Raw genomic sequence first — 18,862 nt, forward strand, 5'->3', positions numbered from 1 at the left:
ATGACAACTTGACATAAACCAATACATCATAACCTGTCAGTGTCTTTGTCATGACAACTTGACATAATTTAGCTTTATGGGTTAACATTGCATTAAACTGTCATGTAGTTGGTTTTGACATGAGGCCATTATAATAGTGTCATAAATATGTATCTTGAGCTCAAGTACAGTGGTACAAATTGAACTTGTCATTAAAATGTCATTAAGTGACAAAACTCTGACAAATAATTTTATAACAGCATCATGACTATTTTTCATTTCATGTTTTTTTTTTGTTTTTGTTTTTTTTTTTTTAAGTTTCCTCCAACAGAAGGTCAGATAATAGACAATTTCAAATTTCGTAAAAAAGATGACACTGTTATAAAATAATGGTAACACTTTATTTTAGGGTCTTTTACTAGTTAGTTACTAGTTTTACTATTAGCATTCATATGGCTAAAATATTGGCTGTTTATTAGTACTTATAAAGCACATATTAATGCCTTATTCTGCATGATCTTATTCTACATTCTTAATCCTACCCAATACCTAAACCTAACAATTAACTATAATAAGCAGTAAATTAAGAGTTTATTGAGAGAAAAGTCATAGTTAATCGTTTATATATGTGTTCCCTATACTGAAGTGTTACCAAAATAATGTAATGTAATGTTAACCCATAAAGCTAAGTAGTTTTTTAAGTTTGATAATCAATCTGCTATGTCATGTTTATGACAGGTTATGATGTTTTGCTAATGTCAAGTTGTCATGACAAAGACACTGACAGGTTATGATGTTTTGGTTTATGTCAAGTTGTCGTAACAAAGACATCTTAAACAAAGTCATCTTTGCATTAAAAATGACATAATTGAGCGAATGACACTTAATGACAATTGTCATAAACATGCATAAAACCTCCTTCATATTCATGACATGTGTCATGTCAAGATTATGAAGGTGTCATGTCAGTCTTATGCACACCCCTTCAAGTAAAGTGTTACCGAATATTGCCATGTAGATGTGTTCAGGCCAGGACTCTAATAGAACATGTGAAGTTTGGTGCAGATTGGACATTGTATGTCCGAGTTACAACAACTTTGTGTTCAATGGCGAAACATCAGAATTTGTCAGTCCGCCATGAACGCGCCTTTAAATGAAAAGTCAAGATCTTCGCAATTTAACATCACAAAGGCGTTTAGATTAGACTGACAAAATATGATGTTGATCTGATTAAAGTTCTAGGAGGAGTTTGTTAGTAGAAGTACAACATCTGAAAACAGCAAAAACTGACCAAATTTTGCAAAGAAAATTCTAAATATCTCAGTTCCTGTTGGGTTTTGCACCCAGGGGCTTTTTTGTAGGTATTGGACTGTTACATCTGTCTACTGAATTTCATACTTGAATGTGAAACGTAGCAAGTTCAACTAATATTTGAAACCCATATCAGATGTAAATTTTCGGCATTTCTGGCACGTGTGCAAAGTTTCATGAGTTTTCGAGCACGTTTAGGCCCTCAAAAATGTGATTCATTTCGGAGAAGGAGAAGAATTGGCCGAGAAATTACAATAGGGTCCTCACACCATTGGTGCTTGGGCCCTAAATATAGCTGCATGCAGCGACGACGAGCCCAAGCCTGGTGGCACCGCCCCCCCGGTGGCTTCAGGGCAACTGTGCATGGCGGGTAATGGGCATTTAAAATGGGTAAACATAAAAGGACTATGTCAAAGTTATTTGAATACACCACATTTACTGCAGCAGCTGGTGACTATATGATCACAAACCACAACAGCCACATCCATGAGATTGTTTAAATTTCGATGAATTTCATGTCATAGAATGTCACAGGTCAATTCCAAATAAGTGCAGAATATCATCCTAATCTGCCATGTCTGTCTTCTTGGACAACCTCTATAAAAATTCCAGAGAAAATTATGTAATATTATTTGTTCAAACTCCACAGTGCTCAGAGAAATCTAATCCAGTCTTAATGCGAATGTCTGTGATTGCTAATGTTGTATTATTCTAACACTTCTCTTCATGTGTTTTTTGACCTTCTTGAACTATCGTTTGTTCACCAATGTTATGCACCAAAAGCATGCTTTCATTTTATTTCAATATGTGTGGTATACGACTGAAAAAATAAAATAAAATTAATAAATAGAGCCAAATCACAGAACCTGCAAAGACGATTTTGATATCAGTCTCAGGTAAGAGTAAGGTAAGATATGTGTTTAGATTTTTCTGCTCACTCATGCAAGTTTATTTTAAACAGCCACTTTTATAAAATCAAGTGAAATTTACTTAAATAGTGATTGTTAATAAATTTGAATTATATCAATAAATAATTAATTTAAAGACACGGGTTGTACATGATGTTTGCAAACACAGCACATGACTTTCTATAACACCCATGTCTAGAAAACACACAAACTCCTCTGTAAAAACAAAGCAAGACAAAGATTTAAGTCTCGTATGAATCAGAACATAAAAATTAAAGGTGTTGGTAATAATAATTGTAACTCAAATGACATTTGAAAAGTAGTCCTGTCCAAATAGTGATATTATACATGGTTCATGGTATACAATAAAAAAATTTAATTTATAAAATTTAAGTTAAATCACAGAACCTGCAAAGATGATTTTAATATCAGTCTCAGGTAATAGTAAGGCACATGTCTAGATTTTTCTGCTCACTTGTGCAAGATTATTGTAAAAAAAAAAAAAAAAAAAAAAAAAAAATGGACATTTTGAATTTTTTAGAAAACATGCAGAAATAAAATGTTCATAACTTAAGGAACATTAGCAAAACTATCCTAGAACATATTTTTGTTAGCTGGGTGAGCAATTAAATGGTAAATTCTGATTTGTAACTTGCTTTATTAAACACTCATGGGATAAAATCTCAATCACTGAATAATGTTGAAGGAAAAGCTGAGGCTTCATATGAGGAGATTCAAGGATCTCAAACACCAACTCTAAAGATAATGGACCAGGAAGTGAAGGCGAGCTGGTAAGTGATCAAAAGATACAAACACAGCTGATTTTTTTCTTTTATTATATATCTGTTTTAATCTATGAATGTATCTGTAGGGAGGATGTCACAGACTACACACTTCCTTCAACTCCAGTTATCAGATGTTTGCTTGTCCCGTTCCAGGCTGTGATGCAGGGAGTCATTTCTGATTTCACTGTCACTCAGCTGTAGAGTTCAAAGTGGACAAATTATAAACTGGGATAGAGCATGTTTCTGTGTAAAACACTTGCTGACGTTTGTTTTAAGTATTTTTTTTTTTCAGTCATTGACAATAGACTGTCTGTCTATGTATCTATCTATAAACTTTATGCATAGCAACCCTTTGGTGCCTTTCTAAGTATTAATTGTAATTATTTCTGTAAAGTATGTATTTTTTGAGGTCATGCCTGATAATAAAATAAAAACAGCAGCAAAAAAAACTCTACAGAATCTGAAGTATTTACACGTTATATAGATAAAATATTTTCTAAAAAAAAAAAAAAAAAACATGCCTCAGTATTGACTTTTGAGTTGTTCAAGAAACTCTGATTACAATAAAGGGGGTGGTTCCTGAATCCAGTCAATAATAGCCAATCGCATGATGTGGTCAGGAGTTTAAAGCAGTGTGTGTTTCGAGGTCTGTTTTCTGAGCAGGACATGATGGATCGAGCAGCTCTCAGACTGATTCTCTTGAGCGTCTTTCTCATCTCAGCCAGTTCACAACCTGTTAAGAAGGTGAGGGACAAATCTCAGATTAAGATGAAGATGTGTCAAAATTATAAAATTAATTATTTGTATATGAGATGAAGATCCAGACAAACTAGATCTGTTTCATACATGTTGAATATACAGTATCCAAAAGTTTTTTAATACTTAAATTGATCAAACATGATAGTCTAGACATTTGTAATGTTACAAAAGATTTCTATTTCATATAAAAGCTTTATTCATCAAAGAATCCTAAAAAAAAAGTATCAAGGTTTCCACTAAATTAATATTAGTGTTTTTAACACTAATAACAAATGTTTCTTTAGCAGAAAATCAGCATATTAGACTGATTTCTGAAGGATCATGTGACACTGAAGACTGGAGTAATGATGCTGAAAATTCAGCTTTGCATCACAGGAATAAATTATATTCTAAAATGTAATATCTTGTTTTAAACTGCAGAAATATTTCACAAAATTACTGATTTAAGAGGTTTATTTAGATCAAATAAATGCAGCATTGGTGAGCCTAAGAAACTTCTTTCAGAAATTAAAGATCGTACTGATTTTTGAACAGCAGTGTATCATTTAAAATGCAGTTTGAGTAAAGAGATCTATCTATTGCTCAGTAGTTTACACTGAGACATAGTCATCAAAATATATTTGTTTTTTAGTCCAAAGGCCTTTTCTTCATGCTATTTTCGTGCAGTAAATATTTGAACAATCCCACAGAAAAAGGAGGAGTAAATGTGCACCATCCAATGTGACTGAACTGTTTGATGTCTCAACAGAAACAAGATGTGGATATATACAGCTTCTACATTAACTCCACGGTCACCAGTCGCTACGCCACAACGGTCATCACAAGCCGTGTGGCGAACACACTGAATGAATCTCAAGAGATCCAGTTTGAGGTCAAGATACCCAAGACTGCCTTCATCAGCAAATTCAGAATGTAGGGAACATGAGTTGTGTTATATAAGTAGAGATAAAGTGGTAAAGAAGCCATTTATACTGTATGTTGGTCTCAGGTCATGTCCATTATAATGCAGCTTAACAACAACAAAATAAAGGCTCGGTTTCACAGACAGGGCTTAGTCTGGATTAGGCATAGTTCAATTAGGATATTTAAGTAACTTTTATAAATGTACACTAGAAAAAAACATTACTGGTATGCATCTTGAGACAAAACAATGGCACTGACATATTTTAAGATCTGTCAGTACAAGTTGCTTTCAGTTAAAACAGCTCTAACATGCATTTTAGTCTAGGACTAGCTTAAACCTTGTCTGTGAAACCGGGGAAAGATTTATGAATTATTTTATGAAATGCTGTATGTATAAAATACACATATTAAGAGGATGTCATTGTCATTTTCTCCATAGGACCATAGAGGGGAAGACATATGATGGTGTGGTGAAGGAAAAACAGGAAGCTCAGCAGCAGTACAGTGAAGCAGTATCTCGAGGACAAAGTGCTGGACTGATCAAGTACTGGACATTAAAAAAATAGGTCCATAAAATGTGTTTTTATGTCATGTTTAGTAATATTCTGTGATTAATTTCTATTTCAGATCTGTTGGAAGGACTTTAGAAGACTTTAAAACTTCAGTGACGGTGGCTGCTTTTAGTAAAGTGACCTTTGAGTTGACCTACGAAGAACTGCTAAAGCGCCGCCTCGGCAAATATGAGTTACTCATCAATGCCCAACCGATGCAGCCGGTGGCAGATTTCAAGGTAGAAGAAGAAACAAAGAGGGAAATAGATCAATTTAGATGGATAGAAAGATTATGTTTCTTTTACTCACATTAGATGGATGTACACATCCAAGAGAAACCAGGAATTTCCTTCTTGGAGGTGAAAGGAGATTTGAGCACCGGTGATCTGGCCAATGCCATCAAAACCACCAGAGCAGACAAAGACGTAAGAGCTTAAAATGAGGGTAAAACCCTTAGCTTAGATGTTCTCATTATGCTACTACACTTCAAACAAAGTGACCAGATGACCAAACTGATCATTTCAGGCATGGGTGACCTTCTACCCCACTCGAGATCAACAGACCAAGTGTCAAAGCTGTGGAGAAAATGGGCTGAATGGTGACCTGCTTATAACATACGATGTTGAGAGATTAAATCCTAAAGGAGAAGTCATGGTACATTTATCAATAACGTGCTTTATGAGAGTAATAAATATGACAAATGATTTTGAAAGACTGGCTATGTAAAAAGACATGAATGATATTCAGAATGTTCTTTTGTTTCTCTCAGGTATCAAATGGCTATTTTGTTCACTACTTTGCACCCTCTGATGTTCCACGTATTCCCAAAAATGTGGTGTTTATCATTGACCAGAGCGGTTCTATGTACGGCAGAAAAATAGATCAGGTAAATGTCAACGTTTCAGCCAAATCAACCAAAAGGATAAGAAGCTATAAATAATTTTGATGGTAAAACCACTGAAGGACATTTTTTGATGGATCTTGCATCATTCTGCATTTATATGTTTAAAGAACAGGGATTTCAGCATTCAAATGACTGTGGATTTGCTTAATTTAAATTAGTAAAAAAAATCTGGTAAATTAGTATACAGTCATAATGGAGAAAGAATAACTTTCAGGTTTTCTGACAGAAGTGTTTTTCTTTAGACTCGTTTGGCACTGCTAAAAATTTTAAGTGATCTTGATGAGGATGACCACTTTGGATTGATCACCTTCGACAGTGAAATTGACACATGGAAGCGTGAACTCCTGAAAGCTACCAAGCAAAATCTGGAGAATGCAAAATCTTTTGTGAAGGAGATCAGAGAAGGAGGAAGTGAGTTCCTAACGCTAAAATGAGGAGTAAGAAAGTTTTTCCTCAAAGTGACACAACTGTGTTTGTTCTTCTTTTAGACACAAACATAAACGCTGCAGTTCTAGCAGGAGTGGACATGATCAATCGACATCCACGAGAGGGAACCGCCTCCATCCTGATCCTGCTGACTGATGGAGATCCCACTTCAGGCACAGATTCACACTGACAAACACGAGCTAATGGTGTTTTATCGTAGCACTAGTTCACTCAGTCTAATTAGAAGACCTGTTAATAAAAGGTTTTAGACCTAATTAAAATGCCTGCAGGACCAGAAGATTATTATCATGAATTATTTGGTTCTTGTGTTTGTCAGTAAAAGAAAAGAATAAGAAATATGAAATCGTCCAATACATCCATGCTTTTTGATTATTAAAAAAATTTCATAATTATGATTTTCAAGCATGTACTGTCGGTAGTCTAACTTATTTTTTCTCTCTAACAGGTGAAACTAACATAGAGAGGATAATGGCCAATGTGAAAAAGGCCATTGGGCTGAAGTTTCCCCTGTATTGTCTTGGTTTTGGACATGATGTTAACTTTGACTTCCTGACAAAGATGTCACTGGAAAATGGTGGAGTCGCTCGCAGGATTTATGAAGATTCGGACGCTGATCTACAGCTGCAGGTGGACTACAGAGAATCAGCTGTGAATTCATCCTCAGTTCTTATCTGTTCTGTGTTTGAATGCATTTAAAGCCTTTATTTTGGTTTGTTATATTGTAGGGCTTCTATGATGAAGTTGCCGTCCCTCTCCTCACTGATATTCAACTTCAATACACAGGAGGGACAAACCTTACCAAGACCAGCTTTAACCTGTACTTCAACGGCTCTGAGATTGTGGTTTCAGGACAAATCACAGACAACAGTGTGGAGAGTTTCAGCACTGAAGTCATTGCAGTATCGGTAAGATCATCATGGAGCTTTACAAATTGTATCAAATTGATAGGGATTGAGTGGGCTGTTTTTATCTCGGCAGGTCATTATATTGGATATAAGGATCATTTTCAATTTAAGAGTTTGGAATAATGGTCACTTTGTTTTCAGATTAAGTTATTGGTGAACATTCCTGATGAAAATGTTCATTAGTATTATTATTTCCAAACAGAAAGGCAATAATGTGACGTATCAGGACACTGTAATGATAAAAGACCCCAGTGATGTCCCACCTGAGAATGAAGATTTCATGCAGAGACTGTGGGCCTACCTTACAGTGAAGCAACTTCTGGAAAGGCAGTAAGTTTATGGAGTGATATGACATTCTGCATTTTAAGTTGGACATTGAGGACATCTTTCTGTCTCAGGGTGCTTCTTAAAGGACAAGAGAAAGAGGATGAAGAGAAAGAAGCTCTCAAACTCTCTCTTAAATACCAGTTTGTCACCCCCCTCACCTCTATGGTCGTCACTAAGCCACAGGAAGATGAAGTGGAAGTTGCCGACAAACCCAAAGAGGGAAAAGAGGATCCCAGACCTCCAGGTGAGAACTGAGTTGTTTTACAAACCTTGTAAATGAAAGTGTGCAAATATTTGACCTTTGACAAAAGAGTAAGGTCCATTTTTTGCAGCAAAATAAACACAGTGACGGTGATGGCAGATATATGAAAAGTTATGTATGAATGTATTATTCAACCTTTGCATCAACTACATCATAGGTTAACCAAAACATCTGATAAAATACATGATACTACTTTATTTGTGCACCCTGTATGTATCTGATTCTGTATCTGAACTTGAATAGATTCAGCGACTGTATTCACGTATTTATTTTTATTTACACAAGGGGGTTGAAATGACATAGTCACTTGTAAAATAGTTTTAATTAATTACTGTAAAATATATTATCGGTATAACAGTTTCAATTAACATGAACTTCAGTATGTCTCTTTTGTCAAAAATGAATCTCAAATATTGTTCTTCATTTTCTGTCATAACATTGCTTTGTTTTAGAATTCTAAAATTCTATCTCCCCCCCCCCCATTTTTCTCTTTCTTTTTTAATCAGTAATGGGTTTCCGTCCTTCATCCCCTACATGTAAGTATAAAACTAACAGTTCATTTACTCAAACTATTGCAGAGAATTTAAAGTTGTGATGAAATTGAAGTACAAACAGATATTTTCTTCTGTATTGTGAAGCACATCTGAGTGAAACTGCTCATCAAAAAATGAATAGGATTTTGGGAGGAAATGCACCTTTTTACCATCTAGGCTACACAAACTTTATTTGAAGTCGTGCATTCACCACCAGAGAGAAGTCTGTCGATTTCACAGGAAGATTCAGCTATGATATTTTGATTAAAAACTAAAGTCAAAAAACTAAGGTCAAATAAAGAAAAGAAACATATACATGAATAGATGATTCACAATAAGTTTTATAACAAGCATTTAGAAAATAGATGAATTTTAATTTTAAGCCAAATTCAGTACACTGCATCTGCCTTTAAATTTTTCCCACTTGTTTTATATCCCAGCACCAAGATTGCATTACCATTTAGGTCACCGTCAGCCCAGTCGGCCCCGTCTTTCCAGGAAGCGTGCTCGGATTAGTGGACCTGTTCTGCTCAGTCAAAATGTTCTGTTTGCTGCTCATCCAGGGTTTAGTGGTATGCCTTTTTTTCTTCTGAAGGTTGACAAAGACTCCTATAGCCTACTTTCTCAAGAATATGTTGATCGCATGCTTTGTTTTTGTTTTTACAAATAATTACTGCAAATTTGCTTTATTAAAAGCAAAATCAAGTGTAAATCCACATAAAAAAAATGTGTAGAGAATTAAATGCAAATAAATGAAATAATGCTTTAGTTGGGATTTAGAAATGAAGGAATAGTTCACCCTATCATTTTCTCACCCTTGTCACGATCACAGTCTGTTCCTGTTCACTCCGGACTCCATTTCCCATAATCCTCCCTGTCAGTCACATGCACTCACTCCACCAATCACCTGTTGCCACATACAGCCATGCTCACTCCACACTAATCACCACACCCAGCTGCCACACATTACCTGGACTATAAAAGACTCATACACACACCACCTCACCGCGAAGTCTTGTTTCCCCAGTGTACATTTCCGAGCGATTATATCTTGTCTGCCTTTCTGTTACCGTTGCTGCCTGTTCCTGTTCCTGTTTCTTGACCCGTTGCTGCCTGTCCTGACCCTTGCCTGGTATACCGTTCTGTGTATGATATCCGCCTGCCTCGATCTACTGCCTGTACCCTGACTACGATTCTGCCTGTTCCTTACTGTTCCTGTTTGTTCCTGTTTTGACCCTGCCTGTACGACCACGCTCACTTCAAATAAAACGCTGCATTTGGATCTTACTCTGAGTCCTGCCTTCGTTACAGAAGACTTCGCCCCACCAAGATCCAGCAGCTACCGTGAGTGTTTCCGTCACATTCAGCATCAGCATGGACCCAGCTATATGTCTCATCCACCTTCGTCAAGGTAATAGTACCCTGGAGGACCATATTCAGAAGTTTCTGGATATTGCCCATTATGCAGACTGGCCTGACTGTGCTCTTATTGACTTTTTTTGTGATGGCATCAACCAACCTCTCCAGAGTAGATTAAGACGAGAGGGACCGCGTTCATCACTCTGCGGTTTTATGGACTATGCTCTGTTGTCAGTTAGCTCTCCGTTTACTGTGGGTGTCGCGGAGGAATGCGACACCATGGTGAAGCCCGTAATGGCCGCCGCGCCAGGTAACACGCACAAAATGGCGGCTACCATCACAACAGCAACAGTTCATGTCTCCACTGATCGCCCAGAGCAACGTCACGCCTTCGCTGATCGCCCAGAGCAACGTCACGTCTTCGCTGATCACCCAGAGCAACGTCACGCCTTCGCTGATCGCCCAGAGCAACGTCACGCCTTCGCTGATCGCCCAGAGCAACGTCACGCCTTCGCTGATCGCCCAGAGCAACGTCACGCCTTCGCTGATCGCCCAGAGCAACGTCACGCCTTCGCTGATCGCCCAGAGCAACGTCACGCCTTCGCTGATCACCCAGAGCAACGTCACGTCGCCGCTGATCGCTCAGAGCAAAGTCACATCGCTGCTGATCACCCAGAGTCACGTCACGTCTCTAGATCAGTCCGGGAGCGGAGAGGGTTGCGTTCGAGTATGGCTGATCCCCCACTGACTACGGTCCGAGCAGCTGGCATCCCCAAGTCCTCGCCGGCCGCTTCGCTCTCAAGCCCGCCGGCCGCTACGCTCTCAAGTTCATCAGTTTCAACGCTCTCAAGTCCGTCAGTTTCAACGCTCTCAAGTCCGTCAGTTTCAACGCTCTCAAGTCCGTCAGTTTCAACGCTCTCAAGTCCGTCAGTTTCAACGCTCTCAAGTTCACCGGTTGCTATGGACTCAAGCGCTCTGGACGCGATGGACAAAATGGCTGCTTTGCCAGTGCCCACGGGCAAGATGGCCGCCCCTGCGGTGCTGAAGGTTGTAGGGGGCGTTCCAGCCACTGAGTCCGCTCCAGAGACCGCTCCAGCTGGTGAACCATCGCCTCACTCTCAGAGGAGGAGGAGGAGGAGGAAGAAGAAGACGTCCTCCTCTCCTCAAGACGCAGACGCCCTTCAAGAGGCCGCTGTGGGCCTGGAGACCACTCCAGAGGTCTCTCCTGCTCCGCCCAAGCGTCATGCTCTACCAGCACCGCCTAAGCGTCTTGCCCTGCTGGCGCCTACTGAGCTCCTCGCTCTGCCGGTGCCACCTGTGCTTCTTGCCCTGCCGGCGCCACCTGTGCTTCTTGCCCTGCCGGCGCCACCTGTGCTTCTCGCCCTGCCGGCGCCACCTGGGCTCCTCGCCTTGCCGGCGCCACCTGAGCTCCTCGCCCTGCCGGCTTCACCCACACGCCTGGCCCTGCCGGCGCCACCCGAACTCCTTGCCCACGAACCTGCGAAGAGCCCCGCTGAGATCCCCAAGAACTTTTTGGGGGGGGCAGTGTACCTGAGGGTGGGGAGCTTGTGGGTGGGGACCCTGCTCAACCATGGCCTTTAAGGGCCCCTGAACTACTATGGCCATTCATGGACTGTAGGCCACTAGGGCCATGTATGGACTCTGACCTGCCGTGGCTGCCCAAGACGCCTGACCTGCCGTGGCTGGCCAAGCCACCTGACCTGCCGTGGCCGTCCGAGCCGCCTGACCTGCCGTGGCCGTCCGAGCCGCCTGACCTGCCGTGGCCGTCCGAGCCGCCTGACCTGCCGTGGCCGTCCAAGCCGCCTGACCTGCCGTGGCCGTCCAAGCCACCTGACCTGCCGTGGCTGTCCGAACCACCCGACCTGCCGTGGTTGCCTGAACCACCCGACCAGCCGTGGTTGCCTGAACCACCCGACCTGCCGTGGCCGCCCAGGCCACCTGACCTGCCGTGGCCGGCCGAGCCACCTGACCCACCGTGGCTGCCTGAGTCCCTGGGGCTGCATTGGAGATCCCGTTCCCGGCTGCTGTTAGATCTCCAATGCACCCACCCCCCCCTCCCTAGCTGTTCCTTTACGTCGCGAGGACGCGCCTTCCGGGAGGGGGGCGTTATGTCACGATCACAGTCTGTTCCTGTTCACTCCGGACTCCATTTCCCATAATCCTCCCTGTCAGTCACATGCACTCACTCCACCAATCACCTGTTGCCACATACAGCCATGCTCACTCCACACTAATCACCACACCCAGCTGCCACACATTACCTGGACTATAAAAGACTCATACACACACCACCTCACCGCGAAGTCGCGGAGTCCTGCCTTCGTTACAACCCTAATGTTCCAGTATGCCCATCTTTCTTTTTTTGTGGACCACAAAAGGAGAATAATAAAAAAAATGTCCCTCACGGTCATCAATATAATGGCAATGAATTGCATCCAGCTTCAAGCTTCATAAAAAAGATGCAAAAACATCTTAGTACAATCCCATACAACACTTATTGTATATTTCAAGTTTTCTGTGGGTTTGGTAAAAACAAACGGAAATATAATGTATCATTTAATGAAAATCCTGACTTTGGCTGTTGGTCTTCTGTGTTCATCTGTGCATCTGTGAGACTCTATTAGCTCTTCAGTTCACTCCGACTCGCCCAGAAAAACACACAAGTTGTGAGAAATCAAGATTAATAAAAATGCAACATGAAACGCAATCTATGTACCTTCTTCTATGAGGTGAATATATCCGTTGTTCGCCACAACGAGAAGTTATCGCATTCACATATCATTTAACTGTCATTCTGACTGTCATCTGACAACCGGAGTTCCTGTCCAGAGATTCAACTCAGTGAAGAAACACATATACTTTTCTAGCCATTGTTTATAAATTATGTTCTCCTTTTGTGGTTTTGAAAAAGTCAGAAGAGTATACTGCATTAAAACAACACCAGGGTAAGTGAATGATGACTAGTTTCATTTTCACTGTCCCTTCAGTATTAAAAGCAACATTTGGAAATGATGAAAGAAAATAATTTAAATGTAGCATATGTTTTGTAATTATTATGAAATGTTTTATTAGTAGTTGTTTTATTTGATAAATATTTGATAAAATTATTTGGTACAATTTAATTACTTTTATTTAATTATTTCAAAATGCATTGTTACATTAAATGTCATTATTTACTGTGCTGTGGTCAGTAACTTATTGATAAACTGACTTAGCATGAAAAGATGTGTCTGCTTTTTAATGACTACCCCCTCCCCCATTTTTTTATTTTTTAGATTTAAGTGACATGCTGTGCGCTTATGGTATATATGAATAAACTAACTTTGATTTAAGGAATAAAACTTTGAAGTAAGTCTAATTTGATCAATTGCACCTTCTCTTGCCCTCAGATGAAACACCAGCAATTACACAGATAAGTCAAAAACCAGTTCTCTCTACGATGTCAGGTAGATACATCTCTCAAACTTACATCTCTCAAACTTACAAACCTACTATATTATGTTGGACAATTTTATATAATAATTATGATACAGCATTTGGTTGTGTTCTCTCTTAGTTCCAATAGTTCGTAGCAATCGGTTCCTGCTGTCTGCTGCTGGTCAGTCTAAGCCTCTTTGTTTTGACATTCCTCTTCCTCACAAACTCAAACTGCTACAGGATTCTGCTTCAGGTAACTATTACACATTTAAGGCCTGTTCACACCAAGAATGATAACTTGTAAAGATAATGATAAAGATATAGTTCTAAAAAATCATTCTAAATATAAAAGTATAGCACTGTCGACGGCACAGCTATAACGATAACAATATAGAGAAACTATATCATTGGGTTTACTTTCAGAACGATTTTTTTCCAGCTGTTGAACGATAAAACACGGACAGCCAATCAGAATCCATTCTAATTTAAGGGCTTGCACATTTAAAATGGCAGATGACATTGTGGAGAATTAAACGTCGAGATCCAGAAAAAGCCACCGGCCACCGCTGTTTGACAATTCAAACCCCCTTTTCAAGGCTACTTTAAAAAAAATGGATATACAGCAGGTAAAATAAGTATTGAACACGCCACCCATGCAATCCACACATGCAAAGAAATCAAACCATAGATATCCATAAATAAAATTTCGAGAATAAACTCATTAAATTACGAGAAAAAAGTCATTACATTGGCTGACAGCCAATCAGAATCCATTCTAATTTAAGGGCTTGCACCCTTAATGCAATCCACACATGCAAAGAAACCAAACCATAGATATCCATAAATTAAATTATGTGTAATAATGTTAAATGACACAGGGGAAAAGTATTGAACACATGAAGAAAGGTCCAAAAAGGCATGGGATGTCAGGTTTCCGGTGATAAAGGACCCAAAAGCAGAGATGTGCTCAATAAACTTTATTAATTTAGCTCAAATAACTGACAATGAGCGCAAAGCTCAGGGCCAGAATCAACTCAATCACAGTCCAGGCAATCTTCAAAAACCAGATAATCAGTCCTCGAAGCGGCTATATTAAAGAAAACAGCCGAGAAATCAGAGAGAAAATAACAAACAGCTGCGATATAGCACAAGTGGCCACACAGACTGCAGAACGCGATCAGCTGAGAGCGACCGCCACGTGCAGAAAAAAAACAAAAACAAAAGTTATGCAAGAAGAGACAAGGGACAGATCCCGAGTCCTGACATGGAAAGCCAAGATAATCAGTAATTAGAAAGCAATCATGCCCCTTCTCAGTGCAAATTAATATTAGCTGTTCAGTCCCAACTGATGACCTGTAAAAAGCTGTGTCATTAGCAAGGTGTCACACAAGAAACATTTCATGATGGGTAAAAGCAAAGAGCTCTCTCAAGACCTTCGCAGCCTTATTGTTGCAAAAAATACTGATGGCATTGGTTACAGAAGGATTTCAAAACTTCTGAATGTTTCAGTGAGCAGTGTTAGAGCCGTAATCCGGAAGTGGAAAGAACATCATTTCACCATAAACCAGCCATGACCAGGTGCTCCTCGCAAGATTTCTGACAGAGGAGTGAAAATAATTATCTGAAGAGTTGTCTAAGAGCCAAGGACCAGCTTCAGAAAGACCTGGAATTAGCAGGTACAATTGTTTCAAAGAAAATAATAAGTAATGCACTCAACCGCCATGGCCTGTATGCATGCTCGCCACACTAGACTCCATTGCTGAAGAAAAAGCATGTTGAAGCTCGTTTAAAGTTTGCTGCACAACATTTGGACAAGCCTGTGAAATACTGGGAGAAAATAGTCTGGTCAGATGAGACCAAAATTGAACGCTTTGGATTCCATAATACACACCATGTTTGGAGGAGAAATGGCACTGCACATCACCCCAAAAACACCGTACCAACAGTGAAGTTTGGAGGTGGGAACATCATGGTACATGGTGGGGCTGTTTTTCAGCATACAGTACTGGCAAACTTCATGTATTGAAGGATGAATGGAAAAATGTACAGAGACATTCTTGATTAAAATCTGCTGCCATCTACCAGGATTATGAAGATGAACGAGGGTGGACATTTCAGCAAGACAATGATCCCAAACACACAGCCAAGGAAACTCTCGGAGAAAGAAAATAAAGCTGCTAGAACCACCTGACTTGAATCCAATTGAAAATCTATGGAAAGAACTAAAGATCAGAGTTCATAGAAGAGGCCCAGGGAACCTTCAAGATTTGAAGAAGAATGGGCCAAAATCACTGCAATGCCTGCAACTAGTTTCTCCATACAGGAGGTGTCTTGAAGCTGTCATTACCAACGAAGGCTTTTGTACAATGTATTAAATTCATTTCAGTAAGCGTGTTCAATACTTTTTCCCTGTGTCATTTAACATTATTACACATAACTTAATTTATGGACATCTATGGTTTGATTTCTTGAAAATTTGATGTCAATAGCACCTTTAGAAATGTATTTACTGAGAAAAATGGTGATGTGATACTTATTTTACCCGCTGTATAGAAAAGAATTGGACATTCCCTCAGGATAAATGGTAAGATGTGATCATTATGCTAACGGTGCAAAATTAGCAAACGGTGTAAAATTAAATATCTAACCCTAGTTTCGACAACATTGTCTTGCTTACTTTGAAGTTGCAGCGAAAAAGACTAGATTAGATCGATTACACTAGCTATTCATTCAAAACATAGCATGCTGAGGACATCTGCTGGTTAAAGCTGTGTAAATGCAACAAGAACAGCAAAAACAGGTACACAATTTGAAACCACAGCGCATGACCTCAGAACAAACAGACCGTTATCGTTCGTTGGTGTGGATGCAAATATAGTTATCGTTATAGTTATCGTTATAGTTATCGTTCTTGGTGTGAAAGGGCCTTTACTCTACATGTCCATCCTTTTGAATGTCTTTTTTAAATGAATGTTTTGTACACTTATATGTGACTTTCTGTGTGTCTTAGAGTTCTCTATGAATGGAGAATCCATGACTAGACGAAAGGGATTCAGTCAAATTGCATTTCATTACAAAACAAACCATCGCCTAACAATAAACACAAGGTCTATCAGTTACCACGATGGCCAGAATGATGTTGAGTTTTTGTGGGGCCAGGAACCCACTCAACACAGTACAGAGGGGTATATAGTGCTCAAACTATATGTGTTTTACTACATTTGTGTATGTTATAGCCACATTCTGTGAATTAGAATTCATTTATCCGTTTCTCTGTTTCAACAGCGTGTCTCTGATTCTACGAAATGGCAATGAAATGGACGTTACAATGGGAAACATGCGCATTGTTATTCTTCTTCACAAGAAAAATGGTGACGTGTTTCTGTGGCCTGCTGTTCGGCAACAGCCAAAAGATGTCATTTTGATGGGTATTTTAGGTAAGAGTGCTTCACTGATTAAACATTTAATCACGTATTAACACAACTGTCCCAGCTAACAGGGAATGCTCTCAGAGCTTTAAGTGTTTTTACAAGGTGTTCAATTGTATATGAACAAACGTTCTCCCAGTAACATTAGCAGAATGTTTGTTTAAAATGATTTAGTCTTTAATATGTTCTGACATTAGCATGAAAATGTTATTTATATATCTAGTTCAGTCAAGAAACTCTAGAGGGTGCAATCTGCAAGCAATCACATCATTACCAAGCACAAGCTGATTGGCCTCTGCTGATCCTGCAGCCAACGAGATTGCTTGCTCAACATTTAAATAGTCTAAATCAGTGTTCACTGTAATCTGGTCCTCTGAACTCCTCCACCTCCTCCAGCTCCACCTACCTAGATCTGCTACTGGATTTATGTATGTCTATTTATGCAGCAGCAACATATCTTACATGCTCACAGCACTGTGTCTGTGTATCTGTTAGCAGTAGCAAGTCCATAGTTGTTCTGCAGCAGCAGCAGCGTAGCAGAGAACATATTTCTGTTAGCTGGGTGAGCAATTAAATGGTAAATTCTGATTTTTAACTTGCTTTATTAAACCATCACGGGATAAAATCTAAATAACTGAATAATGTTGAAGGAAAAGCTGAGGCTTCATATGAGCAGATTCAAGGATCACAAACACCAACTCTAAAGATAATGGACCAGGAAGTGAAGGTGAGCTGGTAAGTAATCAAAAGATATAAACACAGCTGATTTTTCTTTTATTATATATCTGTTTTAATCTATGAATGTATCTGTAGGGAGGATGTCACAGACTACACACTTCCTTCAACTCCAGTTATCAGATGTTGGCTTGTCCCGTTCCAGGCTGTGATGCAGGGAGACATTTCTGATTTCACTGTCACTCAGCTGTAGAGTTCAAAGTGGACAAATTATAAACTGGGATAGAGCATGTTTCTGTGTAAAACACTTGCTGATGTTTGTTTTAAGTATGTTTTCAGTCATTGACAATAGACTGTCTGTCTATGTTCTATCTATAAATTTTATTGTAACCCTGTGAATATTTGTACACCTTTATTTTATTTTCATTTTTTTATTTCAATATTGTGTGTACATACATTGGACTTTGTATATTATGTACAGTGTATCCTGAAGTATTTAAAATGCTAGCCAATAAGATATTTCATTGGGTTATTGGTGTGTTCACATGCAAACAATCGTAATGGATGGGGGGAGGAGCGACGAACGCGAGATTGCAAAATGGAAGGGAGAGAGATTGGCGAGCTGTTGACGGAGTGAGATGGGTAAATCTGTAAAGTTTATTTAGCGACAGTATTTGTGTCCTATATCAGATACAGATAACTTATATGTATATATTTTGACAACGGGAAGGTTTTCCGTGTGTTCAAAAACTAAAGGCATTAGGTCTGCTCCATGGGTGTACGGGACACCCCCGCAGCCCCCGCGGTTCGTGGGGGCCCCCACCCTATGATGGGCCCCGTCGCAGATTCACTAGGTATCTGGCCGCTCAGCGGTGACTCAGAGCTATTGCAGGGGGACGTAACGTCTCTGTTCCCTCCTTCAGGGAACGAGGGTTACAATAGTAACCCAGACGTTCCCATTCAGTCAGTCACATTCAACGTTACGTCAATACTGACGTATGGGGTCCAGTGGAAAGCGCCATAGCTACTGAACCACGTTACGAGTGTTAGGGAGGCAGATGCTGGCAAGCCGCAGCGTGCCCAATGCAAGTGCGGCCCATACTCGTAACCCTCCAGCGCCCAGAGTAAGCCCAGGAATGTCTTCCATACCAGCGGGATGGAGAGGACAGGGCGATACAATGGAGTAGATCAAAGCTGCTGTTTCTTACCCACGGGGAAGAGTGCTTTGGGACTCAATTCCCACGTTTTTCTTTCCTGGCAAGGCAAGAAACGTACCGACGAATCAGATTTGTTTATTTCAGTGACGCAAACAGCGTCACTCTAGTGCGGCGAAAGTCCCTTCAATTTCGAGCAGAGCAGAGCATGCCTGCGTCTCAATGTGCATACTA

At 39.9% G+C, this 18,862-nt stretch overlaps 1 protein-coding gene across 4 annotated transcripts in view; it reads left to right on the forward strand.

Moving 5' to 3' along the window:
* LOC125256850 (inter-alpha-trypsin inhibitor heavy chain H3-like) overlaps nt 1-17,873 on the forward strand; it is a 34,585-nt gene extending 16,712 nt beyond the window's left edge. Inside the window, exons 1-21 of one of the 4 annotated variants that reach the window (XM_048173105.1) lie at nt 3,571-3,727; nt 4,491-4,654; nt 5,085-5,189; nt 5,273-5,435; nt 5,511-5,621; nt 5,722-5,850; nt 5,966-6,082; nt 6,343-6,511; nt 6,589-6,699; nt 6,993-7,174; nt 7,273-7,452; nt 7,655-7,782; nt 7,851-8,023; nt 8,548-8,577; nt 9,015-9,146; nt 13,344-13,400; nt 13,511-13,624; nt 16,382-16,556; nt 16,657-16,808; nt 17,450-17,534; nt 17,613-17,873. In XM_048173105.1, coding sequence (XP_048029062.1) covers nt 3,650-3,727; nt 4,491-4,654; nt 5,085-5,189; nt 5,273-5,435; nt 5,511-5,621; nt 5,722-5,850; nt 5,966-6,082; nt 6,343-6,511; nt 6,589-6,699; nt 6,993-7,174; nt 7,273-7,452; nt 7,655-7,782; nt 7,851-8,023; nt 8,548-8,577; nt 9,015-9,146; nt 13,344-13,400; nt 13,511-13,624; nt 16,382-16,556; nt 16,657-16,808; nt 17,450-17,534; nt 17,613-17,727 — 2,670 coding nt within the window. In that variant the 5' untranslated portion in view covers nt 3,571-3,649 and the 3' untranslated portion in view covers nt 17,728-17,873. Of the gene's footprint in view, nt 1-3,570; nt 3,728-4,490; nt 4,655-5,084; nt 5,190-5,272; nt 5,436-5,510; nt 5,622-5,721; nt 5,851-5,965; nt 6,083-6,342; nt 6,512-6,588; nt 6,700-6,992; nt 7,175-7,272; nt 7,453-7,654; nt 7,783-7,850; nt 8,024-8,547; nt 8,578-9,014; nt 9,147-13,343; nt 13,401-13,510; nt 13,625-16,381; nt 16,557-16,656; nt 16,809-17,449; nt 17,535-17,612 lie in introns of those variants that run through there. The other 3 variants (XM_048173106.1, XM_048173107.1, XM_048173109.1) reach the window with 3 other exon arrangements.
* Nucleotides 17,874-18,862: the final 989 nt, after the last annotated feature.

This window comes from Megalobrama amblycephala, linkage group LG21 (genome assembly GCF_018812025.1).
Source record: "Megalobrama amblycephala isolate DHTTF-2021 linkage group LG21, ASM1881202v1, whole genome shotgun sequence".
Lineage (NCBI taxonomy): Eukaryota > Metazoa > Chordata > Actinopteri > Cypriniformes > Xenocyprididae > Megalobrama > Megalobrama amblycephala.